The sequence below is a fragment of the Morone saxatilis genome, unplaced genomic scaffold, assembly GCF_004916995.1.
Source record: "Morone saxatilis isolate NCDOM2014 unplaced genomic scaffold, NCSU_SB_2.0 Contig7, whole genome shotgun sequence".
In the NCBI taxonomy this organism is placed as follows: domain Eukaryota; kingdom Metazoa; phylum Chordata; class Actinopteri; family Moronidae; genus Morone; species Morone saxatilis.
In genome coordinates, this window is record NW_023340246.1 from 12,682,737 (window position 1) to 12,693,886 (window position 11,150).

An 11,150-nucleotide genomic window follows, 5' to 3' on the forward strand; every position below is an offset into this window, starting at 1 on the left:
AACACTTTTTCACACCACTGTACAAGCTTTTCTGTTGTCTTTCTTTCTATCTTATCATTTTAAATGTGTATAAAATAGAATAAAATAAACATCCCAAATGCTCAGTGGCCCTGGGGGGTTGGGGTCACAAGATAAAAATTAAGTATGAGACAATTAAAAGCGTAGAAAAAAAAAAGTATTTGCCACAAAAGAATGTTCTTATTTATTTATATATTCCTTTAATATTAGCTTGCTTATGTTTTATTGTGGATTACTGGCAAATTCATCTTTATTTTATAAAATATATGCTATATTACATACTTACTTGTAATGTAAAAAAGTACATTATCTATACCAGATACAGCCGAGTACACACAGTCCTAATAAATAAGTACAGATCTTTGTCATGAGTGCTTATTCAAATATGGATTACGTAATGTGAACGTTGGATCATAGAGTTTATAAATCTGCGTGTGTGTGTTTAGGGTGAAGAAGCTGAAGGAGACTCTGGTGACGGTGCAGCAGCTGGATAAGAATATGAGTAACCTCCGCTCCTGGCTCTCTCGAATGGAGGCCGAGCTGTCCAGACCCATCACCTACAGTGTCTGTCACCACCAGGAGATCCAGAAGAGGCTGGCCGAGCAGCAGGTACACAGAAACACACACAACCACACATATCAATTCACTTTAGTTAATTTATAATGCTTATTATTGCTAAGCCCATCCACCAGTGGTTTAAACTTTTGTTTTTGAGTTACCTCTTTGATTCTATGTGTTTCACTCTTCTTTCTAGTTGTGTCGTCTGTTTGTCTTTACAGTATTGTTTGTAAAGTTACATTTTAATTTTACGTTTTCTTCTCACTCTTGTTTTTCCGGTTCACTGTCACTCCCTCTCACTCTTTGTCTGTCTTTATGATTAATAATTCATATCTGTCCTTTGTTTAATTTTGGGAGTGGTGGTCTCATGCAGTGAGCCCCTGTTGTCTGTCTGTACGTCTGTGGACTGATGTTTAACATAAGGTTTCACTGGTATGGACTGATGCAATGCCTGTCTTCATGTCCGTCAACGTGTCCGTCCAGGAGCTGCAGAGGGACATCGAGCAGCATACGGAGGGCGTAGCGTCAGTACTCAGTCTGTGCGACGTTTTGCTGCGGGATGAAGATGCTGCTGGCAGCACTGAGGCGGAGAGCGACTCCCTGCAGGAGACCAGCCGTAGCCTGGACCAGCGCTGGAGGACTATCTGTTCCATGGCTCTGGACAGGAGGCTCAGGTAGGAACTAAAACACACACACATACACACACATATACTGTACGGTGTCCTCACACCTTTCACTACAAATAAATCAGTCAGATCAGTGCATGCAAGATGTTACACAATAGGAAAACTTAACTTCTTTGGGTCCTTAGTGTACTACTATTACTACTGACAGGAAGGCATTTACATCCAATATATCACTCTGCAGTCCCATACCAGTTAGCTAATTTCTAATCAAATTCATAATTTAAATTGAATGTAAAACTTCAGATTAAGAGTGATTCAAATTTTAAAAAACTCAGATGATTACAGATAATTAATAATGTCACTGTTTTTAACATCCAGGCAATGCTTACATGTAAAGAAATAAGTCTACTTATAGGTCAGAAAAGCCATCATGTTTTATAAAATAACCTCCACAGCGGACTGTAACTCCAGTACAATGTCTCCTTGTAGGATTGAGGAGACGTCGAGACTCTGGTGCAAGTTCCTCGATGACTACTCGCGGTTTGAGGATTGGCTCAAGATGGCCGAGCGCACCGCTGCCAACCCCAACTCTGCAGACGTCCTTTATACTGTCGCCAAGGAGGAGCTCAAGAAGTTTGAGGTCAGTTGTGAGGTCGGCAGATGGAAGAGGTTTGAAGTAGCTTCGTTCTGTTTGCTTGTTTGTTTCGCAAAATTAAATATTCTCATTTGTCTGTATTAAGTTTGTGAATTGTTTGTGAATTGACTTGGCAGAGTTGAAGGGTGTTTGCCTTCTTGCTATTGCACAACCATAACTATGGAAAATGCTCTTACTTTATTATCATTCAATCTTCTGATTATTTTTATTTCACATTTTATAGTAATCCTGGTCTATATAAAATGTCTTTTTGTGAAATAGTTTTTTCCTCTAAATTCATGGTTCATCCCATCTTTCCCTGTTCTTTTTAGGGTTTCCAAAGGCAGGTTCATGAGCGGCTGACCCAGCTGGAACTGGTCAATAACCAGTACCGCCGCCTTGCCAGGGAGAACCGCACTGACCGAGCCAGCCAGCTCAAAGCAATGGTCCACGAAGGCAACCGGCGCTGGGACACCCTGCACCGCAGAGTGGCTGCCATCCTCCGCAGACTCAAGGTACAGTACAGGACAGAGAGGGCATGACACTGCAGCGCTGTTAAAAACGCAGAGGAAAATGTATGATTATCACATCCTCCTGTTTATTTTCATCTTCAACACGTTTGAATTGAATTACTTATTGTGTGTCACTGTGTGTTCTATGTTCAACACACATACTGTATGCACATATTTATGTTGAATGACATTTAGTTTATCTCTGACATCCTGGGTGTAAATCTGGACTGAGACTTTCATTGTCTGCTTCCCTCCTCTTTCTGTCAGTCTTATCTTTATATATTTTTGATCTGGTTCATTTAAAGATCTTCAACATAACAGCGAAAGATCTAATTTCCAACATCATGCTAAACAAGAAAAAACATTTAACATAAAATCAAACATTAGAACATTAAAACTCAAAATTACATCAGTGCAGTAGACCTGAAAAAGAAAACCCAAAGTAAGTGGACACTGAATGGCAATTGTTTGTCCAAAGAATGAACTGTGAAACTCAAGAAACTGCAGTTGGTTTTAGCAAAAGTAGTTTGTTGAGGAGAAATGCATTTGTGGAGGGTTTAAGATGCACCATGTCCCCAATTTACATTCTTTGTTGCTACCCCTCCCTCCCTTCACTTGTGTCATAAAAAGTCATAAAATGCCCCAAAAAGACAATAATAAATATATGCCTGTCATATTTTCCTTCACCTTCCTCACAGTATTTTACCAGCCAGAGGGAGGAATTTGAAGGCACCAGAGAGAGCATGCTGGTGTGGCTGACTGAGCTGGACCTGCAGCTCACCAACGTCGAGCACTTTTCAGAGAGTGACGTCCATCACAAGATACAACAGCTCAATGTGAGGACACACTGCAGACACACATACAGACAAGGATCAAACTGAATCACAAAAAAGCTCTGCTCAGTTAATTTTTCTGAACAAATGTGCCTCTTCTTAAGCATTTACGCTTTTCTTAAGGAGAAGTTACAACCAAAACATCTTGTTTACATTTTGCAGCCTTTAGAAGAACTGTATGTTAAGATGATAAGCTAAAAAACCATGGTTCATTTTTCTCTCAGTTTCTCTTTTAGATACTATTAGCAGTTGTGTTTGATTCTCAGCATTATTCTCATTTTCCTGACTCAGTCTCTATTCATCCAACCCATCCAACCCTCTTCCTGCAGAGTTTCCAGAAGGAGATCACCCTGAACACAGAGCGCATTGACGGGCTGATAGTGTTCGGAGAGGATCTGATCCAGAAGAGCTCACCGCAGGATGCAGCGCTGATAGAGGACGAGCTGGAGGAGCTGCACTCCTACTGCCAGGAGGTTTTCAGCAGACTGGTCCGCTTCCACCAGCGCCTCAGCCAGCCCCCGGTGAGCTAGAGCACACACATACACTACATCCATTCTTCCATTCATACCCTAATTTATGCAGTTTTTTTTTTTTTTCAAACAAGCAAATCTTGATTTTCAACTTATACTGACTTTTATATTGTACACTTGTGATTTATATTTGTACCTGTTTAACTTTATATTTTAGCGACCCTGCTGGACGATCTTGAGCTGTGTGACTAGAAAACATGCCTCAAAACCAATGCCACATTTTAACGTTAGAGGCTAAACACAGATATTATCAATGATACCAATCAAGGTTCTGTTCCATTTAGTGTAGTTGAGTCTTTTCAGTGAACCCACATGCACAACAGCTGCACCCTGACTCTGTTTGACTGTTAGTAACACCTGTTTACTATTTCATGTCAAAATGGCTGCTGTGTAAAAGCTCTAATGGGATCAGATTTCCTAGAGTTTGTTAAAAGCACTTGTGGCAGCATATTAGATTGAATACTACTTTATTGATCACACATCTGACTGAATACATTATTACATTATACGTTATTTCTTTGCCTCAGATGATCAATGAAGAACCGGAGCTCTCTGGTACCACCTTTTTCTTGGAGTCAAGCTTGGAGCTGATTGGCCGACCATGGCTGGGGCGGAGCCAAGGAAGCCTCCCGGCCACACCTACCCACCTGCTGGCATCTCCACTGGAGCGTTCAGGGCGGGAGACACCGGTGAGCGTGGACTCCCTGCCGCTGGAGTGGGACCACACAGGAGACGTAGGAGGGTCATCGTCACATGAGGATGATGAGGACGAGGAAGATGATGAGGAGGAGAGAACTTACTTCAGTGCACTATCTGGTAAATTTACAGTGTTGTATAGATTAATGGTACAGCAAATGTTCACACACTCTTACATTCCCTTGTTTTTATGGCCGTAAGGGTTTTAAATGTCGCAAGGTCGTAAAACCAGAATCCTCACGAGTGATGGACCGCACCCACTTCAACTTGTTGGGTATTGTTCCTTACATGTGACGTTTAAATGGATCCTGCAAAGGAGACAAGTACTCAAAGGGAGACTGGAAACACAAGAAAAGAACAGTTTGAGCCGGAGGATATTTAGATCCAGGTGTCTCCAGTGGTAATGCAAGTTCAAGCTCTAAAAATGTTCCTGGTTTACTGGAAAAGGATTACTTAAGTTTTGCGGGTAGCCATACCAAAATAAAAGTGATTAACATCTATGACATCCCATTAAATTAAACGTTTAGGCTTAAAACACACACACAATCATAGACATCCATACACCTCTAGTCTGACCCCTCTCTTCTCCCAGAGTTGGAGTTCACTGAGAGCCAGGAGGAATTTGTTGAAGCCCCGGAGGCCCTACGAGCCTCCTCCCTGGGTAGGCAACAGAACATCTTTAACTTCTGCTTAATAAATCCGCTCACAGCTCTTCATGGTCACATGCATTTTCAGCAGCTCATGCATCACTGGGATCTTACTGCATGGTGTGCTGTTGCTGCCGCTCTGATCCTTCCTGTATGTGTGGTTCGGAAAATCTTTTAATGCCGAAGCAAACCTACCTTTTTTCTTTTTTTTAAAGGGTTTTCTTTATCTTACAAACTCTGTGGTTTGAATGCTAAATGGTTCATGAGCTGGCTTATGGGTAGGATATAATCAGAGGTCAAAATTTCAAATACTGGTCAGATTTTTCTAATATTTCCCTGCAAAAAATATTTTTTTAAACACGGGTTGATTTTGATTAAAGCTAACTGGACACATGGATGCATAAATTATTGGTCATTGGATACTTTTAATCTGGATGGATCTCTTTCATTTATTTTTCCATATATAAAGAATTTGTGTTTACCTGTGTCTTTCTCCAACAGACCATTTTATCACCGGCCCTATCTGTTTTGTTGTGTTCATTTCAGCCCCTTTCTTCAGGGCCTTTGATCCTCCTACATCCTGTCTTTTATCCCCCTCAAATATATAGTAACCTTAAATGAAATGAAAAAGACCTTCTTTGAAATGATCAGCCACCCTCACTGGCCACTGAATTATACACAGTGTCTCTGATTAATTGTTTTAATACATAGAACAACAAGAGCTTAACCTTTTTCTTCAAAATTGATTGTTCACATTGATTTTACTAAAGTTTTCAGCTGCAGCTTCCCTGCTTTGGGTCTTTGGTGCCACAATCTCTCTCTCCTGCTGCTCAAACTCATCGTAAAGTGAAGTTTCGCTACTTGGATCACCATAAATGTTCTTTCAGTGTCTATGCTTCCCCTCAGATCCATTAATTGAGTTGACAATGGTAAATTGTGCCAAATACAAAGCTAATTGTAGCTTGTAAACTGAGACATTTGCTAAATCTTGCCAAACATTCAGAACCAAAAGTTTCTAAGCTGAGAGTCTGGTGACCTGTATATAATATGTCTTTGTGACCAAATAATATTAATTAATGATGCAATATACCCAAATTCAAAGTCTGGTAGGTTGGTAAGTTAGTAGGAAGTAGAATTAGTTTAAGGGACTTTACCATATTGTAGCTGAGGAGGTTGTGCTTTAATGTCTGTGGTTAAACTTTTGTTTGTGTTTCAGTTTCAAGCAGGTCTATGGCTGTACATGAGTCTCCTAGATGGCGATCACAGGGAGATGCAGAAACACAGTCTCTCCGGCTGGACTCAGAGGGCCAAACTGAGGCTCCACCCACCCTCACCAGCACCCCCCTAAAACAGGGCTATGTACGTTGTCACCCATGATGGCTACACGTAAACCAATACCAGTTAAAAACCAGCGATCTGTCAGAAAAATTAAAAAATCTGAGTAGACGCTTTATACAAGTGTGGATGTTTGCAGCTGGCAGTACTAACAGTGTGTTTGTTGTGTCTCCAGTTGCGTCTCATGTCTCAGTGCAGCGGCAGCATCAAGGACATTAAAAGAGTCTCGCTGATCCTGGATGATGAGGAGCAGCCAGAGGAGCTCGGACTGACGGGACTGACTGCCTCAGACAAACAGTCAGGTGAGAGAGGCTTGGAAAAATAACATGATTAATGTGATGGATTGCACAATGCAAGCACTACTACTACTTTACTACTAATCGGGTTAAAAGAATAGAAACGAATGGATGCCTGAAACAGTACAAAAATGCATTTGAAATTCAGAAACACAGCGGTATGGTTTGCAAAATAGTTAGCTGTGAAGTGATTTGTAGTAAATAGGCTGTATGCTGTTGTATTTTACATATAACACACTTAAGATGTTGTGTTTTGGTTTAACTGGCCTCAATTGCTGCCGTTCGTTTCTGTTTGACAAGCTGTGAGTTTAGCTATCTACATCCACTAGTGCTAATGTCTGTAAGTATTTATTACTGGTGAGTTTCTCATTGCACCTTGTGACAAAAAATAAAAGTAAATGTTTGTGCTCTCTCAGGTGTGATTGAGCGGTGGGAGCTGCTCCAGGCTCAGTCCAGGACCGACCAGCACGCCGGCCCTCAGGAGCCTCAACAACTCATGTCTGACCTCGACAACATCACTTCCTGGTTAGAAAACGTGATCCCGGAGCTGGAGCGCCTCCAGCAGTCCGACCCAGCAGCCAGTATTGAGGACATGGCAGCCAGAGCCAAAGAACTGAAGGTAAAATTTAACACCGAATACAACAGATCTGATGATACGTTTTCAGTATGTTTGTGCTCACTGATTTTCTCTTGCAGGAAATGCAGAAGATGTTTACTCGCTACAAGTCTGTCATGCTGTCTATGAACCTGCGAGCTCAAAAAGCTCCGGAACTACAGGAGAGACTGGCGGGTATGAATCGAGACTGGAGCCGAGCGTGTACAGGCCTCCAGCAGTGGGACACCAGTCTGAGGAAGACGCTGATGCGCTGCCAGGTGAGAAGAAATTCAGTTGTTTCTCAAGTGAAAAATCTTCTTCTGCAATATTACTGTTGTTCTGTATGTTTTCTAACATATGGAGACTATTACAGAGGGTGGATTGCAAAATACCACAGCTGTTAGACATTAATTTTAATCTGCCCACTATATTTTGTCCATAAACAATGATATAAAAATGTTAACAGGTATTATTGTGAGGTTTCTTTTTTTACATTCTTGGGACTGAGGCAGGTTAATAATGAAAATACAGCTACTATACAAGCATTTCATCATTATATTGTTATTAATTTACATGACTGCTGTATTAGTAGCTTCATTGATTTAATCAATAAAATACTATACAATAAATACTTGCATTTTCAACTTCAGATTTTCTCACATTTTCTTAAGGGAGTTTTGCTGAATAGAGAAAACGTTTACACACACTAAATGTACCCTCCCTCTCCACTGTATCTGTTGGACTAATTTACAATTACTGCACACCAAATCAACATAATATTTTATATTTTGGTGTATATTGTACTATATTTGATATTCTATGCTATATTGACGTACTATACTAAAATACTACATTTCAACTTATTTCTTTATTTTTTTATTATTTATAATCCCATACTATATATTATACTATTAACTTTACACTGTTGCATTACATAACAGACAAATGTCAAGTATAATTACTTATCATATTATATATGCTGCTCAAGCTATTATAGTAGTTGGTATCATATTACTCTACATAAACTATACTTTGCTGCTACTAATAACACCACTATGTCACTTGTTTGAGGTGATACTGCATTATTAGTTCCCTTGTAACTTTTAGTATAATTGCTCTTGTATAGTTTCTATTTTTATTTGTGCTGCTGCAACTAAGCCAATAAATCTCATGTAAATGTTATCTTAAGTGTTAGTGCCTGAGGTTATTATCAAGTATAGTAGTAGAGTATAGTTGTGTCAAAACTTGCTTAACGTTAAGTCATGTAATGCACTGTACCAAAACAGATCAATAGTGTAAGAGTTTCCCTTTACCCTTCTCCATACAGGAGTTTCATGAAACCCTCCATTCTCTGCTGCTGTGGCTGGCCCACGCAGAGAGCAGACGCTATGCAGTGGACATCAGTCACCCAGAGACAGCTGTCAGAGCCCTGCAACAACACTGCCACACGCTCACAGTAAGCAGATATAATCACGTATTGTAGAGTATTCTGCTGCTAGGACCCACCGTCACCATCTCTGTTTGTGGTTTGCAGGATCTGCAGGAGGAGCTGCAGGGCCGGCAGACTCAGCAGGCCTCCCTCCAGGCTCTGTGGTCTCAGCTCCAGCCTGAGGAGGAGGCAGAGGAGAGCAACGAGGCCCGGGAGAAACTCCACGTCACGGGCAGCAAACTGAAGCTGCTGCTGAGGCAGGTGGACCAGGACCTCAGCACCCTGCAACAGCGTCTGGTATTGTGTTTTAAGTATTTTATAGACTTTTAGCATTGTAAAGTAAATTAATTTAAAACAAGAGTTATTAAAATCACTTGGTTGACATTTGAATTTAGTGTGTTTTTTCTCTTTTTGCTAAATGCCACTTTATGTATGTTGAAATAAGAGAAGGTGTAACGATAATATTTCTTTGTCTTTAATTCAGGATTGTGAATCTGCATCAGAGATCCAAAGTGCCTCTGCAGATCCTTCTCAGGCCACAAATTCCAAGAAAGGCTCCTCAACTCAAAGGTACGCAGAAAGACGTCAATATTCTATTAATGTAGTAATATTCAATGTGGTTTGGATCGTCATTTGTAGATGAAAAGTTTTGTTCATTGCTTACAAAAGAGTGCAATTACTTTGTTGACTTGTGTATTACTAATAGTGTGTATTATGTATTCCTATAATAAACATTATCCATGTCCCTTGTGTGACGTACAGAGAGAAGAGGGACTCGTCTCCGCCTCGGTCCTTCTTCTACCGGGCCCTTCGCGCTGCCTTCCCTCTCCACCTCCTCCTACTGTTCCTCCTGCTCCTCCCCTGTCTGATTCCTATGTCGGAGAGCGACCCCAGCTGCACTGGGGCCAACAACTTCGCCTGGTCCTTCTACCCCATGTTACGCTACACAAACGGCCCGCCGCCCACCTAATAGAAACATACTTGGAAATAGAAGAAAGACATTTGACATTGAGAAACACAAGCCACCTTTGTTATCACACTGAAACCATCTGACTTTTAAAACTGATATGTTAAGCTGATGAAGCGTCTGGCTTCTAAAAAGAAAATACAAAAAAGTCCAAAGGGCAGAAATTATATTTAAGTGTGTATTTTTTAAGATTTGATCATAGAGAAGATTGTATTTATTCCACGAACAAAACCCACTTGATTGCATTTCAATCAGGAAAATCACTGCATGTAAACAAAAAATGCTGGTATTTTTAGTTTAATAATGCAAAGGTCTTGATGGCAGTCAACAAATCAATCACTTGAGTCTCTCAAAGAGCTCCCCTAAAGAAGTCATACAGTAGATGTTGTCTTGACATTTGTGGAGTTTTCAAAGCAGCATACAGTACATAGCAGTGGCGCAGCAAAGAGGCGTACAGTAACAGGTAAGACAGGTTAAATATCCCTCAGCCACTGCAGAAGCCAGCAAACATATTCCACTGGATAATAACTGAGAGGTGGAAACCAAGTTAAGATAATGAAATCACAATATTCTATCTTGCTTGAACTTGTGCTAAAAGCTTAATTTGATGGTCTAAACATCACCATCTAAACATGATAGTGACAATATAGTAAATCACTTTATCCAAACATATTATCCTTCTCATTCACATTTTTATTCAGATTTTGCTCCTGCTTTGGTCCTCGTTGTTATTTTATGTATTGTTGACATTTCATTTTGTCTAACTTGACCCTGAAAACAAAAAGCATGCTAGATCTATTTTTATGTTAGACTGAACTCCTAAAAAGTTTATTTTTTACAACAAAAGACACTGGTTGAATTTGTGAATGTAAAGGCTAACAGTAAAAAATAAGAGCTTTTATACACATAATTGTATATTCATAATTTTTTTAGATGCTATTTCTTGAGTAGATAGTGAGCAGACATTTCCATGCCTACCAGTGCACTGTTGAAACACTGTAGATTTAGCGGGATGATGTGTATGTACAGAATGTAATAATATAAGGCTTATTTATAACATCAAATGCTGGATTTATGCTTCTAATTTCCTGGTAGTAAACACTGATTGTCTTAACTCTATTTACCCAAAGCTTTTTTTTTCCATTTTGCCTGAAGTCCTGATGATGAACAAATGAATACATGAAGTATGAATTGACAGAAAACTTACAGTATATTCTTTGGTCATTGAAAAAGCCTTTTAAAAACATTGAAATCAGAGAATTACAACCAAAAATCAGCTCAGATGATTTATAGGTGAAATTACCTCTTAAATCCCTAAAAATGATAAATTGATTATTTTAATCTTTTAAAGAGTCAGATGAGAAGATCGAAATGCGGAGCTAAAGCTGGGAGGCAATTAGCTTAGTTGATCTTAAAGACTGGAAGCAGGGGGAAACAGCAAGCCTTGCTCTTTCTACATACCTCAAATCCTCTA

At 39.9% G+C, this 11,150-nt stretch overlaps 1 protein-coding gene across 11 annotated transcripts in view; it reads left to right on the forward strand.

Moving 5' to 3' along the window:
* LOC118340470 (nesprin-2) overlaps positions 1–11,111 on the forward strand; it is an 87,615-nt gene extending 76,504 nt beyond the window's left edge. For 9 of the 11 annotated variants that reach the window (XM_035678458.1, XM_035678464.1, XM_035678460.1 and 6 more), the window contains 16 exons: positions 465–627; positions 1,060–1,250; positions 1,692–1,842; positions 2,169–2,351; positions 3,047–3,184; positions 3,511–3,702; positions 4,239–4,527; positions 5,000–5,068; positions 6,271–6,413; positions 6,565–6,691; positions 7,102–7,304; positions 7,382–7,558; positions 8,608–8,736; positions 8,815–9,006; positions 9,194–9,279; positions 9,472–11,111. In XM_035678458.1, coding sequence (XP_035534351.1) covers positions 465–627; positions 1,060–1,250; positions 1,692–1,842; positions 2,169–2,351; positions 3,047–3,184; positions 3,511–3,702; positions 4,239–4,527; positions 5,000–5,068; positions 6,271–6,413; positions 6,565–6,691; positions 7,102–7,304; positions 7,382–7,558; positions 8,608–8,736; positions 8,815–9,006; positions 9,194–9,279; positions 9,472–9,679 — 2,641 coding nt within the window. In that variant the 3' untranslated portion in view covers positions 9,680–11,111. The remainder of the gene's footprint in view (positions 1–464; positions 628–1,059; positions 1,251–1,691; positions 1,843–2,168; positions 2,352–3,046; positions 3,185–3,510; positions 3,703–4,238; positions 4,528–4,999; positions 5,069–6,270; positions 6,414–6,564; positions 6,692–7,101; positions 7,305–7,381; positions 7,559–8,607; positions 8,737–8,814; positions 9,007–9,193; positions 9,280–9,471) is intronic. The other 2 variants (XM_035678466.1, XM_035678469.1) reach the window with 1 other exon arrangement.
* The last annotated feature ends 39 nt before the right edge of the window (positions 11,112–11,150 follow it).